Source organism: Mauremys mutica, chromosome 9 (assembly GCF_020497125.1).
Source record: "Mauremys mutica isolate MM-2020 ecotype Southern chromosome 9, ASM2049712v1, whole genome shotgun sequence".
Taxonomy (NCBI): domain Eukaryota; kingdom Metazoa; phylum Chordata; order Testudines; family Geoemydidae; genus Mauremys; species Mauremys mutica.
The window spans coordinates 60,484,905-60,506,478 of NC_059080.1; the positions used below are offsets into that span (position 1 = coordinate 60,484,905).

The window sequence follows — 21,574 nt, forward strand, 5'->3', positions numbered from 1 at the left end:
GTTGGCGAAGTGGGGAGGCAGCAGTCATTAGAAATTACAGAATCCTGCCTCTTGTGCAGTCAGAGACAGCCTCTCTCTCTCTCCTCCCCATTACGAAGCTCCTCGGAGAGTCCAGTCTGAAAAGTACTATGGTTTCCCCAGCGTTGTTTGCATTGCATTTTAAGAGAAGGCCTTGTAACAGCTGTAATGAGGATGAAGGATACAAAGATGATATATACTGGTACTGCAAGAGCAGACAAAACAAGTCAAAACCAAGAAGGTCTCATTCTAAGGGCTCCATCTTGCAATGAATTTCAGGTGGGGCCAGATCCATTCATGTGCAACAGCTTGCAAGTCAGAGGTCAAAAGAGACTGCCAACTCAAAGAATACATACAAGTAAACTTTCTACTATTACTATTCACTGTGTTGTTACTGATCACCTAATTAGACGTTCACCTTACCGAGGAAAACTATTCACTGTGCACACTTAGAATACTCTTATTGTCACTTATAACGTCACTGCTCTTTAACAATTATTTTTTAAACTTAAACAACGACTAATCAGTGAGGACTAGCCACATGATAAAACTTCAGTTTAACAGAAATCAGCAGCTTTTGTTGTTTTGAGTGCAAAAAAAAGTCAAAACAATTTCTTAAAAGTACAAAAAATATTAGTTTATACTAGGGCTGTCAAGCGATTAAAAAACGTAACCGTGATTAATCGCATTGTTAAACAATAATAGAATGCCATTTATTTTAATATTTTTTGATGTTTTCTACATTTTCAAATAAATTGATTTCAATTATAACATCCATGCTGATGACGGGCTCTGCTTGATAACAATCCAAAGCAGTGCGGACCGACACATGTTCATTTTCATCATCTGAGTCAGATGCCACCAGCAGAGGGTTGATTTTCTTTTTTGGTGGTTTAGGTTCTGTAGTTTCTGCATCAGAGTGTTGCTCTTTTAAGACTTCTGAAAGCATGTTCCACACCTTGTCCCTCTCAGATTATGGAAGGCACTTCAGATTCTTAAACCTTGGATTAAGGGCTGTAGCTATATTTAGTATCAGAGGGGTAGCCGTGTTAGTCTGGTTCTGTAGAAGCAGCAAAGAATCCTGTGGCACCTTATAGACTAACAGACGTCTGTTAGTCTATAAGGTGCCACAGGATTCTTTGCTGCAGCTATATTTAGAAATCTCACACTGGTACCTTCTTTGTCTTTTGTCAAATCTGCAGCAAAAGTATTCTTAAAATGAACAACACGTGCCGAGTCATCATCTGAGACTGCTATAACATGAAATATATGGCAGAAAGTGGGTAAAATAGAGCCGGAGACCTACAATTCTCCCCCAAGGAGTTCAGTCATAAATGTAATGAATGCATTTGCTTTAAAGAGCATCATCAGCATGGAAGCATGTCCTCTGGAATGGTGGCTGAAGCATGAAGGGGCATATGAATGTTTAGCATATCTGGCACGTAAATACCTTGCAATGCCGGCTACAAAAGTCCCATGCGAACGCCTGTTCTCACTTTCTGGTGACATTGTAAATAAGAAGTGGGCAGCATTATCTCTTGTAAATGTAAACAAACTTGTTGGTCGTACAGATTGGCTGAATAAGAAGTAGGACTGAGTGGACTTGTAGGTGCTAAAGTTTTGCATTGTTTTGTTTTTGAGTGCAGTTATGGAACAAAAAAAATCTACATTTGTAAATTGCACTTTCACAATAAAGAGATTGCTCTACAATACTTGTATGAAGTAAATTGAAAAATACTGTTTCTTTTATCATTTTTACAGTGCAAATATTTGTAATAAAAAATAATACAAAGTGAGCAGTGTACACTTTGTATTCTTTGTTGTAACTGAAATCAATATATCTGAAAATGTAGAAAAACATCCAAAATATTTAATAAATTTCAAATGGTATTCTATTCTTTAACAATGAGATTAAAACTGCAATTAATCGCAATTAATTTTTTTGAGTTAATCACATGAGTTAACTGAGATTTATCGACAGCCCTTGTCTAACTCAAACTGGTTCAGTGGGTTTTCTGTACAGCTTCTGAGCAAAACATCCACAACTGGTTTGAGACCAAGCATGACATTTCAGTTCAAACATTATTTTTAAAGAAAGTTCCTGGCTGAAAAGGTTTTTGTTCTCAACCTTTAAGCCTAGAAAAATCCCTATCATCATAAAAACAAAGCAACATAAAACATTTGTCAAATTAAAACGCTGGTTGAAAAACTTGTTCAGATTAAATAGGATACTCTAAAAGGCCAATAATCTGAACTGCTCTTTATCTGGTTAATGGGGAATCCAACAGATCACCTGGAATTGGGAATAAATTGAAAGAATCCAATAAATTTCAGGTTAAACTTGCACCCTGTCAGCAAGTTATTAAAAAAACAATCACATCAATGCTCGTACAAAAAGTATTGATGATTATGTACAGTTCTACGGCCCAGATTCTCCACTGCTTTATCCCTTATGCAGTCATTAACTCCTGTGCAAAGCGTGCAAAACACTGCATTTTACATCGACTGAACACAGTGTAAATGCCCATGCAAGATGAAAAGCACTGGTGAACCAGGCCGTATGTTCTCTACATAATTACTGGCTACCAAGACATTTGTGAAGCAAAACTTATGTGTCAGCAGTCCAGTCTCCACCTCCCTGTTCCTTCAGTGGTGCTACTAGAACTATGCAGAAAATTCCTGAAGAAACAGGTGAAACTTGCCAATTTGTGGGTTTCATTACAAACTGAACATGGCCTGGATTTGCTGAGGTTTTTGAGCTGTTCAGCAAACTGTACCAGTTTTAGAAGTTTCATATGGATGCTGTTTATAAAATATTATAATAATAAAATAATAATAATAATAATAATATTTTAAAAAACAGTGGGTTTGATTAGTTTTGTTTTGAGGACAAGTCATCCAGGCAGAAGGAATTTGGATCTGGAGAAGGAACGGAGAGTGAAGGAAGAGGCAGTGCTACCTTCTCTGGAAGTTCATACTTTTATCAGCTGATCAGAAAGATAGTCATTTTTCACACAGTTTATCTGTACCTTGTTTGATAAAGTGCTGCTGAAATGATTAAAAGAACTCAGAAGCATGGCAGTGGAATCAAACACTCTAAGAATTTAAAATCCACATTGTACATATCAGAGTGGGTAAAAACCAATATACATCAATATAATACAAATGATATTCCATTTCAAAAACCAGTGGTGCTGAAAATGAATCAATTTATGAACAGCTATGGCTGCATTTATGCAAGGAAAAGAGAATGGGGCAACTCCAGGGACAAGGAAAAGGAAAAAGAAAACTTGTCAGCCACTCACCTTATCCCCTCAGACCCACCTAACCAGGACTAAAGTTGGATTCGGGTGCATAAAGCTGAAACACTCAGCAATTCAAAGGATTTATGAAAAAAATATTTTACTTCTGTCGCTTTTAACTTATACCGTTTTCCTCTTTTATCTGCTGTAAGTGCCAAGAGAGTGTGACATTAATAAGATGTGCAAAGGCTTTTGTGTAGCTGAACAGTTTTATAGTAACGCATTGATAAATGAAAGGGTTTGTCACTGTTAGCACATTAACATGTCTCTCTGAGATCTAAGTCTGGACTCGCTGTAACAAATAATGCTGTCCTCTTCCAAGTATTTTCTTTCCAGGAAATTAATTGCTATTTCAATTTTTGCATTCATAGTTTAGTCACACCCCGATCCTTATCCTGCCAATTGCCAAATTCACATGAAGTATGCAAGTAATTTTATAAAATGGATTTTCAAGGTTTCATCTGTAGACCATGGAACAACTACATCACACTACCTCTGTAAAAAGCCTGAATACCTTGTCCAAGTATGATAGCCTCCCTCCCGCTCTGAAAGGTTCCCCTTGTACCAGAGGATGCATACAATTTTATCCTACAAAAAGTCACATTCAATAGCATTCATTTACATGTATAGAGCACCCTTCACCCCCAAAGACCCCAATGCACTCTACAAACTCACCCTCTCTCTATACACACACACTGTATAAATACATACTGCTATAGATACAGACATAAGAATCACCCACCACTGACATGCACCTCTTGCACGCATTCCCAGCATGTTCTTTGCAAGTCAGTTTTCCATGCCTGACATCGTATCACCACCAAGGAGGAAAATAACACAATGTGATGTAAAGGCATGGCAATATCCTTGCCAGGAAAGTCCTGGGACTATATACAAGCAACCGAACAACTAGACAATCTGGATGACTAGAGCTTCCCCGGCAGCATGCCACATAGTTAAACTGATGTAAAGTTTGATTTGCGGTGAGTTGCACCTCCATTCTCCTGCTCTGTCAGTGTTTATAACAGCCCCAGCTTGCTATTTGGTAGATGACCCTCAGACAATTGTTTATACAAGCAGAGGATGTTGATTATCAACAATCCTGCCTGCCCAGTAATGATGAAGGTTTAAGAAAAACAGCACAACAACCCAATGCACATCAGCAGTAAATAGGGTGCTGGAAATGTTAGGTGGGGAAGGATGCCAGGGTGGATACAGAGGAGATTTGTCTCATGACCTACCTGAGAGACCTTTTTGACAACGTCACTGCCCACGCTAAGCCCCTGCACATAGGAGCGCACTGCGATGAAAGCTCTTGTCGCCTTCAGCTTCAGGTCCCTCGGAACTTCTCCAAAGGGTTTGTGCTGCTCCGAGTGCTTCACCATGCAGTCCAGGTACTCGTCAGTGATGTGGTACTGGGGATTCATCAGCTTGAAGAGGCGCTCCAGCAGGCGTGTCCAGAACTCGTTGAGGGCCTCTTCCAGGTTGATGTTGGAGCCCCGGTAATAGCGCCGCAGCTCGCTGTACAAGTCCTTGAAGAGCTTGACGTTCTGGCTGTATAGCTCTCCATACATGCTAGGAAAAGTGTCATAGAGGGCCTTCTCTGACTTGTTCAACAAATCCTGGAAATAACCTGCAAAGAGAGGGAAAAGAAGAGGGTGAAAAGATCAGCAGGAGAACTAGAAATCTCTAACAGGCCAGTCTAAAGACACCTACTTGGTTGGACCACTCAGAAGGCTGAGAAAGAGGAACCAAGGTCAGCCTTTCCTCTTATCTTCTGACTGAACTCCTCTTCCACCCACAATTTTAGGTCGTGAGCTGTTGCTAAAAGGACAGAGCAGGATATGCTCCACATAGAATGGTTTGCTGCCACCTTGCTCCTTCCCTCCAACATCATCAAAAGACAACATCAAGTGCAAGCTCTGGATATGTTCCTAAAAATCTGCTGTGCAGAGTGCAGTGTTCTGCCACTAAGCTTTCACAGCCACATTTCTCCTTGGTTAGTGCAAGGCAAAGCAATGCAACCAATCCAGCCAGGGCAGAAGTTAATGTCCTAGGGGATCCACATGGAAGTGCCCATACTCAGCCTGCAGAAGTTCTTCAGCAACAATGAATGGTTAAAGCAAAATGAAAATTCAGTAATCCTACTTCTGCCTGTTTAATTGCTCTGGGTAATGTATGTAAATCATTGTTTAAATCAGTCTGTCAAAGGGCTGTCAGGATTGAAAATGCTAAGTGCTTGTCTTCAGTGCTGTCATTGCGTGACAAGAACTCATATGCACAAGTTAACAATCCCGTTTCAAAGACTGCACCAGAATTAACACACACACATACAAAATTGTCCAAACAATTCTTGAAACCTGAATGCTTGTTCATAGTTTGAGAGATGCAAGACAAGTGCTTGATACAGTATAAACCATGTGTATTTGATAAAAGCCGCAAATTAACTACCGTATTATCTGTGATCTCATTAATAACAAATGACAACAAATTTTATATTTCTTTCAAACCATACTGCCACAGTGCTTCTGCAGTTAAAGCTGAGATAGTATTTTCTTTCAAAGAATTTGTAGGATACTAAATATTAAGGCCTCAAACAGCAAGATACTTAAGCTAGGACTTAACTTTAAGCACATGAATAATCCCTTCCTTATTAGCAAACCATTTAAGCATGTGCTCACCTGAGCAGTAACTTTAATGTTGACTTCAGAGGGACTACCCAAGTGAGTAAAGCCACCAGCATTTGACACTCAAGTAGTAAACTATTGCATAAACTCTCATTCACTTCCAGAAGATTTAAAAAAATTATATATTTTTTTCAGTAATGCACAGAAAGCAGGGTTGCACATTTAAGCTAAGTTAGCAAGGCTAGACAGTCCTACACAGTTGTCAGGTAAATAGGCAAATCTGGAAGTAGTGCATTCTATAAATACACAAATCTAGGAAGATTTGGTAATGGACCTCAGCCACCATCAATCTCAGGAATTTTTTAATCCATTAAGGGGGAAAATTAATATGATGTTAATGATTAAAAAAAACTAAAAGTTTTCTTTTAAAAAATTACTGCCATTAATTAGGTTAGCACCCCAACCCCCTGCCCCAGCCCTGAGCCCCCTCCCAGAGCCAGCACCCCGTACCCCCTCCTGCACCCTGACCCCCCTCCTGCCAGCCTGAGCCCCTGCCCCAGCCCTGACCCCCCTCCCAGAGCCAGCACCCCGTACCCCCTCTTGCACCCTGAGTCCCCTCCTGCACCCTGACCCCTCTCCCAGAGCCAGCACCCCGTACCCCCTCCTGCACCCTGAGCCCCCTCCCGCAGCCAAACCTCCTGCCCCAGCCCTGAGCCCCCTCCCAGAGCCAGCACCCCGTACCCCCTCCTGCACCCTGAGCCCCCTACCCCAGCCCTGAGCCCCCACCCAGAGCCAGCACCCCGTACCCCCTCCTGCACCCTGAGCCCCCTCCTGCACCCTGAGCCCCCTGCCCCAGCCCTGAGCCCCCTGCCCCAGCCCTGAGCCAGCACCCTGTACCCCCTCCTGCACCTTGAGCCCCCTCCTGCAGCCAAACCTCCTGCCCCAGCCCTGACCCCCCTCCCAGAGCCAGCACCCCAAACCCCCTCCTGCACCCTGAGCCCCCTCCTGCAGCCAAACCTCCTGCCCCAGCCCTGAGCCCTCTCGCAGAGCCAGCACCCTGTACCCCCTCCTGCACCCTGAGCCCCCTGCCCCAGCCCTGAGCCCCCTCCCAGAGCCAGCACCCCGTACCCCGTCCTGCACCCTGAGCCTCCTCCTGCAGCCAAACCTCCTGCCCCAGCCCTGAGCCCCCTCGCAGAGCCAGCACCCCGTACCCCCTCCTGCACCCTGAGCCCCCTCCTGCACCCCAACCCCCTGCCCCAGCCCTGAGCCCCCTCCCAGAGCCAGCACCCCGTACCCCCTCCAACACTCTGCCCCAGCCTGGAGTCCCCTCCTGCACCCAAACTCCCTCCCAGAACTTGCACCCATCACCTCCTACTGCACCCAATCCCCTACCCCAGGCTCAGTGCAGAGCCCCCTCCCACATTGAGAACCCCTCGGCTCCAGCCCAGAGCCCGCACCCCCTCCCGAACTCCAACTGCCTGCCCCAGCCCAGTGAAGGTGGAGGAGAGTGAGCGACGGGGGGTGGGGGCAATGGAGTGAGCAGGGCAGGGCCTCAGGGAAGGGGCAGGGTAGATCCTGGGTTGCCTTTAAATTCAAACAATGATCTTGGGCGTAAAAAGGTTGGAGACCACTGGGTTAGACAAACACCTGTTAGCCATGGTCTAGGAGGTTTACTTGGTCCTGTCTCAGTGCAGGGGGGCTTTAAATGCCATTAAATTGCATCAGGACACTCCAGAAACAGAAAACGAAGACTATATCCAGTTTAGGCAACAGGAAAATGTAGGTAAATGGAGTGTACTGCAATTATTCCTTTGGGAATACGAGTGGGGCTCCTGAGATACCATCCTTCCCATTTCCAGACCTCAATTTTGCATTTCATTCAAAAGATTAAACCTCCTCAACCAACCATCTCCTCCCAGCACCACGCCAGAGCAGTAACTGAGTGGTTACTAGAGGGAAGATTCCCACCTCCTGAATTGTCAACGTCACCTTGTTTTCCCCCTAGAAGTCTCCCATTCATCCAGCTACTATCCAGGCTGGACACTGCATATCTTGGGAGCCCTAACAAGATCCCCGTACAATATAGCAAGTTCAAGTCACACCCAGCATGGTGATGTGTGCCAATGTGCCTGAATGGGACGGAGCCCTTACTTGTCACAGAGTGCACTTGTTCAGGATGGTACTTGACCGTAACCAGCTGGTGATATCTCCCGCTCCTCCCCTCGCTACACAAAACATAACTGCTAGCTGATCCTCTCCACGTGACTTTAATGGAAAGTTTCTCTGTGGTACAGCAGTGGTACTTGTGATTAGGCTGATTTCCTATCTATCCTTCCTCTCTGATTGTTTTCTGCTTCTACTCTGTACTTAACAAGTGTCCCTGTTGTGCTTCAGGTCCCATAGTTTGATGAGTGTACTCTGTGTTCTGTGACCTATGAGGATGGATGGGTAACTGAGAACTGCAGTCAGAGATTTCTCTCTATAAAGAATGTGCAAATTGAGTATATATGTGGCACAAGTCATTTATAAGGAGGGACCTACAACTGTAGAACTGTGGATTAACAAAGTAATCCAACCCCCTGGTGGAACATACACACGCAGAGGTCACTGGTCATCCTGTATTCATTAGTGTTCTGTGTGCAGTAGTTTTGACAGGAAGAAATATTGCCAAGTCCAGAGAACTCAGGGGCTCTGATAATTAGGCCTCCAAAGTGTAGTTGACTAATGGGCACCTTAGCACTGGCTAGAAATAACTACCTGTGAAAGAAATATGGGGCACAGGAGAGTGTGTGGAGATAACAAGCCGGAAGATGAGAGTTCTGCTATAGGAAATCAGGGAGAATGTTGGTTTTTTTTTTAAAATACCTGGTCTCTCTTCCCAGGATTTAAATAACTAGAGTTTTGAGCAGCAGCATGTCTATTGGGCAGAGAACAAGACTGCGGCCCACGAAGTACCAAGTTCTGATCCTGACTGCTACTTCTATTCTGCCCTCACATAACAAGTGCTAAATCTCACTTGTGCATCCAATGGGACAAATTACGTTTATGAAGGGGAAGGAATATGAGTGCTAAAGCATGTGCTGGTGCAGGCTGGCGCTGTCTGAGGGAGGTATTTAATCTCACTCTATCACTCTCATCATAATATCTGAGAACGTTACGAACATCGTGAGCCCCGTGAAATAAGGAAATAAGTATCAACATCCCCATGTTACAGATGGGGAAAGTGAGGCAGAGAGGGTGTGACCTGCTCAAGATCACATAGGAAGTGAATGGTGCAGATAGGATGAAAACTCAAGCATTTCTGGGTTATAATCTTGTGCTCTGTTCACTAGACATCTCTGTCTATCAGCACTCGAGATATCTAAATCCTCGATAGGGAGGGCAAATGTTTTAAATACTTTTTTTTTTTTTAATATTGTCATGGGTGGTTGGTGCAGAAAGGTTTCAGCATCTGGAGAGGAGGTCTCTCTGAGGGAGCAGTGGGGGAAGGCAGCTCTAAGTCTGAGATGAAATTGCTTGTTATGGGGATCAGCTGCAAATGGTCTTAATTCTTTCCCTTGTCCACCAAGTGCTCTCCCAGGCTGTGTTGGTGCACTCTCCATCTCATTCTCCTTTGAGTCCGGGTGCTCCATTCCCTCTTTAAAAATAATCTTGGAGCTCAGCTGTATCCAGGGGCGGCTCTATGTTTTTTGCCGCCCCAAGCACGGCAGTCAGGCGGCCTTCGGCGGTATGCCTGCGGACGGTCTGCTGGTCACATGGCTTCGGCAGCGTTTCTGCGGGTGATCTGCTGGTCCCACGCCTTCAGGGTACCCACCGCCGAATTACCGCCAAAGCCGCGGGACCGGTGTACCTCCCACAGGCATGCCGCCGAAGGCTGCCTGACTGCTGCCCTCACAGTGACCGGCACGCCGCCCCCTGCGGCTTGCCGCCCCAGGCACGTGCTTGCTGCGCTGGTGCCTGGAGCCACCCCTGGCTGTATCTGTGCCGCACAGTGAAATGGATGCTGTAGCATACAGTGGATTTTGCAGAGTTCCAAAACCCACAAGACTAGGTGCCATGGAGTGTCAGAGGCTCCTTTTCAGGATGAGTCCTACAACAATTCACCGGGGCAGTGCTGTGCCAAGACTAAGATCAGAGACAGATGGGTCTGGGGATTGTGAGTGGGGCAGTAGCTAGCCAGCCAGCTATACTGAAACTGGAAAGCAACACCATTTCAATGGAATTGCCTGTGACACACATGCAAAACTGGGACATTCCCAGGGAATTAAGTTATCTGGCCACTCTAATGTTTGGCTTTGCCTCAGCAGAGTCTGTCAGTCATGTTCAAATATTTATTAGCAGCCACATTTTTCAAACCTGGCTACTGATTGTGAGTGACTCACTCTCTGGGGGCACCACGTGAGACATTCAAAGCCTGATTTTATCCAGAGGCACTAAGCATCCGCAGCTCCCACTGACTTAAACTGGGATATTCGGCACATCTGAAAAACAAGCCTTAATGTCTCAGTCTGGGGACCCAAAATGGAATTACTCCCACTACTTAAAATTTCCAGCCTATTTTTATATGATCTAAATTTCTCTAGAGATTATGAGACTCATGGCCTTTAAGGCCAGAAGGGACCATAATGATTATCTAGTCTGACCTCCTGCATACAGCAGGCCACAGAACCTCACCCATTCACTCCTGTAACACACCCCTAACTTCTGGCTGAGTTACTGAAGTCCTTGAATCATGATTTAAAGACTTTGAGTTACAGAGACTCCACCATTTATACTAGTTTAAACCTGTAAGTGGCCCGTGGCCCAGGCTGCAGAGGAAGGCAAAATAACTCCAGGCAATTATCATCATTTACTATTTAAACTGCAGTAGCACCAGAGGCCTCTTTTTAAAAAATTTTTATTAATTTTATACCCTAGTTCATCTCACCAGATTAAAATCTATTCTTTTCTTTGAAAGATATCCTCTCCATGCATGTGTGCAGCCAACATGCTGCTAAAGAGCCCTTGCAGTCATCCAAGCCATCTGTAAAAGTGCCTTGTAATGGAGGGTCCTTGACATGGAGAAAAATCAGATGCTGATCCCATTAGCAAGTGCTTAGCTGAAGATCTCATTTTAATGAGTAGTGAAAGTGCTTTAAGCCCTGGTTGTCCTAACACATAGTTTATCAAATACACTCACCTTGAATTGCTTATCAAGATGAATAGCAATTCAGCTACTTCCTTCTTCTTGTGGCAATCTCCTGCTGAAAGATCCTAATTTCTCCTTTGTTTGCCCTTATCTCAAGAGAGGCTGATGGAGGGAAGCTATCACTCCAGAGGGCAGGCTGGGCAGGCCTGGGTCTACTGTCTCAGGCCTTGTAATTCTCTAGAAGCCGTTTAAAATTATTGCCAAGCCTCCAGGATTGTCCTGGAGTTTCCAGGAATCAAAGATTAATCTTTAATTAAATATTATGTCATGTGATGAAACCTCAAGGCATATGTCCAATCAAAACTGGCAATTCTATGTTTATTCTGTATTTTTGCCCTTTAGTAATTTTACTATTGCTAGACCTTAAATGGTAGCAAATGATTTTCTCTGTTGTCATAAAGTTATCACTGTTTCGGCATCCTGCAAGTGACCTGACGGCTGTTAATGGAGGTATTAAAGTTTTCATTTCACTGAAAGGCCTCGACCACACTGACGTGTGCAATTAAAACATTAGTATTGGCCTGTGCATCATGAGCATGTTACAGAGCTTCCATAATAGTAATTCCACTTCACTTCCATTTATCCACCCTGCTATGTCTACACGCAGCAGTAGAGTGCATTGCTCCCAGTAACCTATGACAGAAGCTCTGGCATAACAGCTATGTGCAGTGGTTTCTGGGAGATTTCACCCAGTGACTTGTGCACTGTGGGACAGTGCTAACAGGACTACTGACAACACGCCAGTGCTTCTCATCTACATTAGCCCAAGTAAAGAAGTCAATAATTATTAAGAGTTGCTTGCAGCAGATCTAACAAATGGTCTAGAGCACACACACCTTGACAATGTTTGTAACAAATGTCTGCACAGAGGCTCAGTATGCTAGGAACAACTGATGTTATTTAGCATGAAAAAAATTCTCCAGGATAGAAGAGGCCTTAAGGAGGGAGTATGGTCTAGTGGCTAATGCATGGCACTGCGAGTAAGGTGTTATGGCTTCTATTCTTGGCTTTGCAATTAACTCAGTGTGGTCTTGGGCAACTTATGTAACTTTTGTGTTCCTTTAGTTTTGACGTCTGTAAAATGGGCGGGCTAATATATACATTTCATCCACAGAGAGGTTGTGGAGTTTAATTGATGCTTGTAAAACCATCGGAACTTAGAAGATGTTCTGTAAGCTTCAAGTGTTTTTAATGTAAAATCTCAAGCATCCATTTGCAATTTAATAAGATTGCATTCAAGCTCTCCTTCTTGTATAATCAGTGTTCTTTTTGAGGAAACTGATGTTTGCTGCACAAGTTGATAAGTGATCCCGGTATTAAATGGCGACTTGCCATTCATCACAATGACAAAAACAACAACAAATGCAGACTGATTTGTCAATTCAAGGTAAGGCTGCTTTTTCTGTTCACTACAAGAGAAACAAGATGTATATCTTTCTGTCAAAAAACAGGAAACTGCTCCTTGAAAAAGTCCAATCTAATTAAGAGCTGATAAACTATTACTTCTCACTTAGGTGAGAGAATTCAAATTACAATTAGCTAATTTGCAGAAGGTTTAAGTTATTCTAGATTCCACACACTGATAAAAAATACCTACATTAGCTAGGAAAAATTAATTAGTAATTAGTCCCAAATGTGTGGCTGACAAATAGCCAATCTGGCACAGAATTTAAATGTCCACCTTGCGGTGTGTATTAGACACTCAGGCCTCAGATTTGTCAGGAGAGATGGTGCAGCAACTTGTATTAATTACCCTAGTAATCAGCTCAGTCTGAGTTGCTCAGGCATCCTGAATCATCTAGTATATATTGTGCCTTGCCCGTAGAAGTAACAAAGGTGTTGTCATAGTAGCTATGTTAATGAGAAGATGTAATGCCTCTGCCCATACTAGTAACTAGGGCCCAGATTCAGCAAGGTATTTAAGCATGTCTGTAATCCCAACGACTTTAATGAGAGCGTTAATATGTTTAACCACCTTGCTGAATCAGGGCCTAGAGACACTGATCCTTACTAATTTCAGATAGGGACACTAATCGATACTACTGCTTTTAAAAAAGAAACAAAGCTCACTAAAATGATCTGAACCGAAAGGTCTGGCTATCTGAACCATGGGTAAAAGATGGCTATGGAAATAAGGTAATTAAACCCCAACGCCTTCCCTAGCCAAAGAGTTCATAAAACGTGCTGCAGGTGGGTTTCCTCTACAGTATTGCCAACTTCAAGCATTCAAAAATCATGAATCAAAAAGAACCACAAAATTGCCTTAAAAATCATGACAATTTTAAATAATATATTTTGAGTTCTGTAGATTTCCCTTCTGATTCTTGAGCCTTTAAGATCTGCATTTTCAAGTTATTCTCCACAAGCAAGACAGCTAGACACTAACTTTAAAAAAAAGAAAATAAAAAAGAAAACTGAGATTCTCACAGTCTCAGATGACTCTAGAACTTGGGACCTTAAGAAAAAAAAACCCACCAAATAACACAAGATTCATGATGAAATTGCAAGAGCTGTCAAATTTTGAAGGTCTCCATCAGTAAGACACACTCCTGCACAACTCAAGAGGTATTCAAGAAAGTTTCTCTCTCTCAAACTGTAAAAGCTCTGCAGGTGGGGAATGTACTTTACTCACAAGGCACATCTGAGTGGGGCTCTCTCTTGTATACCTTATTGTCTTCTAGTCTTAGGAGGCCTGCAAAGAATGAGACATGGGCTCCTTACCAAGTATCCAGAAGCCCTGCCTCAGTCACATCACAAAACCTCAGGCTGAGCGCCTGCCCTTCTTAGAGATTTCACTACATAGCTAAATTAACCAAGGTGTTTCCCTTCAACTCACTTGTTGAAGGCTTTGATTTAGCTGCTGCACATTTACCAAAGTTTTCTCTATGGGCGAATCCTTCCTCAATCATGAGCTTTATGAAGTTAGCAACAAAATAACACACACAAACTCAGTTGTAGGGGATTTTCTAAAGCTAATAATTCAGACGAATGAAACTCAATTTCCTCTGGAACAATGCTCCTCAATGAGGGTTATTTGTGTCCCAAACTTCACCTTTCAAACTCCCGCTGTAAAACTGTTAAAAAGAAGTCACCAGAAATGGAAGTGGGTCCCCCCTCCGACTCTCATGCTCAAAAACAACAATACCATTTTTGCCCAAATGAAATTCACCTTTAGACAGATGCCAAGTCTGGAAAACTGTCTGAAATATAAATGTCCGGAAAATTATGAACAAAAGAAAACTAGGGTGGTACACTGGAAACCGCTAGGTAACCTTCACTAGCACCACTGCAGCTACTCCTGCTGTCATAATGACAGGAAAAGGTGCTTATTACAGGATTAATCTTTTAACCACAATCTGTAACCTTTGCATTTGAACAAGATTGCAAATCCCTACCTGTTTCTCCAGCTCACAACTTCCCAATGTTCAGTTCATATTTTCACAGCATCCACATTTTCACAACTCTGAGTTCAAATTGGAAAGCTGTGAACAGTGAGGCAGGGACTGTCAGTTTCTCTCTGTAAAGACTGTGATTTAAAAGAAACACCCCAAGGCTAAGTACTTTCTTCTGTCTTTTTGATGCCATCTAATAATTCTACATAGGGATCCCACCGAGCTTATCGCAATTAACAAGGTGGGAAAAACAAAACAAAACCCAAATGGCTCTCACTTAGGCAGAAAGAAACTCCAGCTTTCTTTAAAGCACACGCATCATTTTAGAAATAAAGCATCAAAATATGAAAAATGGAGAAAACTATTAATACTAAGATACACAAATTATTAACACCTCAATAAGGAGGCTGTGATCTAGCCAGTGCAAACAAGTAAGAGAAACAAGCAGTTTTGAGGATCAGGGACCTAGCAATAGGAGAATATAGTAGTCTCACAGCTCCACATAGGAGGCCCTCGATAGGATAATAAATAATTTCAAGGGGACACAGGGACTTATCTTCCTAAGGATTGCTTTAGCTTATGGCATCCTGGGTTGCAATGAGGATTCTGGACCAGATTTTTAAAGGCATTTAGACACCTAAAGATGTAGCTAGATAGATGCCGTGTGAGATTTTCAGAATTGTCTAGGTGCCTAACTTCCACTGATTTCAGGTGCTTTTGAAAACCCCACTAGGTGCCTATCTGCACCTAAATGGCATTAAAAATACAGCCCTCAGTCACTGATTCACATCTGCTGTATTTAGATGGCTTGACTATCCCCTAAAGGAACTATAGGAGAGCCAGGAGCAATTTATACTGAGGAAATGTAACTGGATGGCTTCAGGATTTGCCTAGACCTTGTGCTAAGGCTACAAAATAATTTTCCAGTAAAGAGAGAGCAAGAGAAACTGAATCAACAGTGTGAAAACTGTCAGCCCAGCCAGAGAGTTTGCATGGAAAACTGGCCTATGACTCCTAAAACTGCAGATATAATCCTGCCAGGTTGGTTGGTGGGAGGAACCAGGTATACAAATCAGAAAAAGTATCAAATATTGTATCACAATTTCTCAGGTCTGACCGAATGCATGAATTTGTGATGAAATTCATATGGGCATAGAGTCAAGAAGATTTTCTGCTTCTAAGTTTGCCCCCTACAGCGAAAGAGAGGGCGAGTGAAATATGCTCACTATGAATGCTGCTGTCATATTTCAAGGATATTGCTCTCAGAATGAGAGGAACAAATATAAGTTGGTGGCGTGGTGTCCTGTACAATGTTAATAATGGCAAAAGAAATAGAGTAGTGGGGTTTTATTCCAAATTTCAGAACTTCTTTCTGGAGCTAGATGTATCAGTGTGAATGGCGAGAGTAGGCATGCTGTCGTCTTCTAGTGCTGAGTGTCCATTTAACATACTGTTTTACACCCAAACCCCTTCTTCTCTGACATGCTTCCACAGCTGATTTTAATGCTGTCCCTGCAGCCACAGAAATATTAGAAGAGACATAATTCAGCAAAATATTTAAATTTGTTAAAATCTAAACTAAATGTGTATTCAAATCTGTTGAATTTACTTTAGTGTGTGTGGCAATATTTTATTTATACCATTATTATTACTCTAGGGTTGCCAGGCGTCTGATTTTTGACCGTCTTTGACCTGGTCTCGGGCCATTAAAAGTCCAGTTGCTGGTGCAGTGGGGCTAAGGCAGGCTCCCTGCCTACCCTGGCTCTGCGCAGCTCCCGGGAAGTGGACAGCATGTCCGGCCCCTAAGCACAAGAGTGATCAGGGAAGCTTCGTATGCTGCCCCCGCCCCCAGCACCGGCTCCGCAGCTCCCGGGAAGTGGACAGCATGTCCGGCCCCTAAGCACAAGAGTGATCAGGGAAGCTTCGTATGCTGCCCCCGCCCCCAGCACCGGCTCCGCAGCTCCTATTGGCCAGGAACTACTGGCCAATGGGAACTGCGGGGGCAGCGCCTGCGGGCAGCGTGCACTGCATAGAGCCGCCTGGCTGCCCCTCTGCCTAGGGGCCGGACATGCTGGCTTCTTCTTGGAGCTGCGTGGAGCCAGAGCAGCGTATGCACTGTATGATACTACTGCTTTTAAAAAAGAAACAAAGCTCACTAAAATGATGTGAAACAAAAGGTCTGGCTATCTGAACCACAGGTAAAAGGATGGCTATGTAAATAAGGTAATTAAACCCCACGCCTTCCCTAGCCAAAGAGCTCATAAAATGTGCTGCAGGTGGGTTTCCTCTACAGTATTACCAACCTCCAATAGGTAGCATGGTCTAAGGATACTTCAGGTCCCTGTCTATGTGCCAGCACCTGCTCAGGAGGCTGCCAGCAAACTTACAGTGCTAGAACACCCCTTTTACGTGGTACACCCTTCTGACTGATGGAAAAATAGCAAGATGTGTGTAAGGGCAAGTGGCAAAAAACATGCAAACATCTGTTCTGAAAGTGATTCCTGACCCTAGTAGATGGACAAGCTGTATATCATCCTAGCAGAGAGATCCATGTATATAAAATACCATTAAACTTAATACAGCTGACATCTAAACCATTTGCATGGATAGCTTCTCTATTGTTTAAACCTTTTATTTCCTTTTAGTGACGTCTACCCTGTTATAACACTAACATGAGGAATAAAGCATTATAAAGAGATGGTGCTGTCGCGGTAAATTTCCCAAAGGCTTGTCTCCACTAAATGTGTACGAAACTGCAAGCACCGAGTGCTGGCATATGCATGGGAAATCTAAATGTTCACACATGCACTTTTAATAGTCTTAACATCAGGGCATTCTGAGGTGTGTGTTTGCAATTGGGCTTTACAGCTGCAAAATGGTAACCCTTGGGCAACTGAAAGCACACCCACAGGTGTTGCAATGTGCAAAGCTGTACCTGCTGCCCAACATCTGGGGCTCTCTCCCTGACCCCACTCATACCATCTCAATGCCACCCTCTTTTGTGTCCTCTCATAACACCAAGTTACGTAAGATATGTTAAAGCCAGCAACAAATGCTTTTGTGATCTTCCAGGTACACTGAATATTCACACAAGCAACCACAATCCTACAAGCAGATCCAGGCAGGTGGACTCTGGTGCCTGGGCAGCGCCCTGCTGAAGTAAATGAAAAGTATGGATCTCCCTGCACAGAGCCACAAGCGGGATCAGAACCTTAGATTGTAAACTCTTTGGGGCAGGGACTCAGACTATTTTGTAAAGCTCCATTTGCATTCATGGCACAATAAGCAATTAGCAGCCATAATAAAGACTTTCATTCTTTTAAAAACTGGTCTTCATTTCCCCTCATGCATTTTAGGTGTTTGGTATTTATTTAGCAAAGGATATTTTTTAATCTGGTCTCCTTTTAAGTATGTTTCTATTACAACTACAGGTCTATCGAGACTGGGGTACCTTAAAGCTTTGCCCAATAGGGACTTATTGGAAGGGTATCACAGCATGAAATAACTCCTGATATAAGGTACTTCACAAGGACAAGGGAAGGAGTGAAGAGAGTCTTAAATTGTGCTCATTCACAAAAGGCTGCTACATAATCCTCCCCACCCCTCACCTCGGTACCTATGCAGAAAATCTGCTGGAAGAGCTAGGATGTGGCAGTATTCTTTGAAGACACTGTCTTTTTTATCTGAGCAAACCTATACACAAAGGCAAGTCAACTGGCATAACAGCTATTACTGACAGGAACAAGAAGGGTGGCAGAATTAATTGTCAATATTGCCTCTTCCTTAACAGACTTCTTCTGCAAGATCTAAAGAACCACATTTCTCTAATCGCAAAACAAGCTCAAGAACAACATAAAGTACTGTGAATTGCTGGCAATTTTCTTTATTATGTACACCACCTCATAAATGCACTGAATGTATTTACACCTTTGCGTTTTTTTTTAACTCAGGAAATAAAAGTGGCTGTTTTCTACTGTTGAAATAGAGAATCAGTTAGATACAAAACATGCTCACATGATTATATATTGGAAGGACATGGTCAAGGTAACTTTTGTAAATATATATGAACAGACAACTACCGTGTTTGTGGAGTTATATCCATATGACAAATTGGAGGGGCATGTTATCAATTGCAGAGGCAACTTATCCACTTATCAGATGCCTGTGCAGTTTATCACATGCTTCTGACCACTTACTTGCCCACTAATCAATCTCACTGGGATTTATTCTAACTTTTCAAACCTTTCAGCAGCCTCAGACAGCTGCTGCCATTTCTAAAAGTCAACCGTTTTCTCCAGATCTCTTCCCACCCCACCCCCAAAACTAAATCTATTAAAAATAACTTTAAAAAATTAAACATATTAAGAGCGTGACAACTTTTCTGTGTTTATAACAACCTCTTAGATTACACCTCCTAGGTTCCATTTCCTTACTTAAACTAGTGCATGATAAAGGAATTTCTTTTACCATAGGGATCACCATTAAAACCAGGGCTCTTCACTTTGACTTTTGCTGTTCAAAAAACACATCAACAAATTATTAGTTTTTTAAAAACCACACAAAAATATTTACAGGGACTCTGCAAAAAACAAACAAACAAAAAAAAACCCCCAAAACCAAAAACCCTGTGCCTATTCATCCTTGACCTGCGTCCCTTTCGAAGAGGGACTTTTGCACTCAAACAATTTTTGAAACCCTCAGATAAATAGACTTCCTATATGTTTAATAAATCTGTAGACTCCATCCCGTGGTAGTAGGTCAGAACTGACTTGTGCTTTTTAATTAGTACTGCCCTCTGCTCAAGGTGTCCTCAGGACAAACTATTCATTGCTGGGTTTAAAAAAGACTGCTTGCCACTACATTTTTGCCATAAAGAATATCTAAGACACCCAGCAGCTCTTTCCTGGGCATGAGGAAGACATAATTCACCAACTGTTGGAACAACATTTCTATACAGGCCAGATACTCCTTATCATGTTATTTCCATAATTGCACAGTTAAATCTATAAAACAATTGTATCTGTATCTTCCTCCCCTGCTATCAAAATGTGTTCCACTTGTCTTCTTGGAAAAACCAGCTGTGAAATCCCCTCTTATGAAATTATTGTATTCATAAAGAGATAAAACTACCACAATGCAGTTATTGTTACTAGTCCCTCTTCCAAAGCATGGGGGCGCCAGAGTTTGTCTAAGAAAAAGTAACCATTTTATATTTAATATGGGCTATTTTTCCTAGCCTTGTTCTCTGAACGGCTGAAAATTTCCAAAAAAATGTCAGGCTGAGGCAGACACTCAGCACAGAAAATTTTAGCCCAAATGGTCGAAGTTTGCCAAAGTTATAAACAAATGAAAAAGAGGTCTTATAATGCGAAGTGTCATACAACCTTAATAATAAAGTGGATGAGCCAATATATTTTATTGGAGCGACTTCTGTTGGTCATCTTCTGTTGATTCTCTCTCAGGATGAGCTCTATTAAGCTCAGAAGCTTGTCCCTTCCACCAACAGAAAAAAACTGAAAAGATATTCTCTCCTATTAATGCATATTTACATCACTGGTGTTATAAGGGATAAGAGCAGTCCATGCAGTCCCTTAACTGGAAAAAATACTATGGTCTCCCTAAGTAGTTTAGGCTTGAAATTAGACGAAGGTTTCTAACCATCAGGGGAGTGAAATTCTGGAACAGCCTACCGAGGGAAACAGTGGGGGCGAAGGACCTCTCTGGCTTTAAGATTAAGCTTGATAAGTTTATGGAGGGAATGGTTTGATAAGATAACGTGATTTAGTCAATAGGTCAATAACGTGCGACCACTGGTAATTAGTACCGAGGGTCAATGTTGGGATATTGAAAGTCTTTTTCCTGAGTGTCTGGCTGTAGAGTCTTGCCCGCATGCTCGGGGTTCAGCTGATCGCCATATTTGGGGTCGGGAAGGAATTTTCCTCCAGGGTAGATTGGCGGTGGCCCTGGAGGTTTTTCGCCTTCCTCCGCAGCATGGTGCAGGGGTCGCTTGCTGGAGGATTATCTGCTACTTGAAGTCTATAAATCAGGATTTGGGGACTTTAACAGCTGAGTCAAGGGAGAGAATTATTTCAGGAGTGGGTGGGTCAGCTTTTGTGGCCTGCATCTTGTGGGAGGTCAGACTAGATGATCATAATGGTCCCTTCTGATCTTAAGTTCTATGATTCTATGAAGTATGGATAGTTAAAAAGATGCGACTTTTTCCTTTTCTAATGGAATTGATATTGCTTTACATGTTGCACTGAAATTTAGATCCCTAACACAATATTCTGATTTCCCTTCCATTTGAGGACATCTGTTTTGGTTTGGTCAGAACAAGAGCTCTTTTTAACCTTCATCCAGCCCTAGAATCTAAAATTTTTAGGCAAGATTTTAAAAAACATGTGCCCTACAGTTAGCCTCTTGTTCAGTTTTAGGACCCTAAATAAGCAGACACCTGCACTGCCAACCCCCCCGCACACAACCGGCGGCAGCAAGTCTCAGTGCGTGGGTCAATCGGTTTAATAGACGGTTATTAATAATGGGTTAATAAGCTGACTCAGACTTCATGGTACCGGGCTAAAAATAGCAGCATAGACAGTCGTGCTCAGGCTGCAGCCCAGGCTCTGAGACCCTCCCTGTTTGCTTGATTTCAGAGCCCGGGCGCCAGCCCAAGCAGGGATATCTACACTGCTACATTTAGCCCCCATAGTGCAAGTCCCATGAGCCCGAATCAGTTGACCCAGGTTCTGGGACTTGCTGCCATGCTGTAGGGTTTTTTCCCCCAGTGTAGATGTAGCCTGCATGGGCTGGTTTTCAAAACTGCTCAGAACCTACCAACTCCCACTAACTTTTGCAATTCAAGCCACTTTGAACAAGTGCTTAAATATGGATTAATAAGCTTAACTTTAGGCACCCATCTCAGAAAACCTTAACCCTTGTAGTTAAATACTTGTAAGTGTACGATGGCTCAGTCTTCTAAGCCTTAAATTGATCTTAAAGTTGAAAGGCTTTTAGTTTTCTGAGTTTTTAAAAGATCATTTCAAAGCA

General features: G+C 42.9%; 1 protein-coding gene across 1 annotated transcript in view; it reads right to left on the reverse strand.

Moving 5' to 3' along the window:
* Positions 1 to 21,574, reverse strand: part of GPC1 (glypican 1) — a 301,536-nt gene that overhangs the window by 56,006 nt on the left and 223,956 nt on the right. The window contains exon 3 of the mRNA XM_045031576.1: positions 4,562 to 4,953. Within this exon, the coding sequence (XP_044887511.1) occupies positions 4,562 to 4,953 (392 nt within the window). The remainder of the gene's footprint in view (positions 1 to 4,561; positions 4,954 to 21,574) is intronic.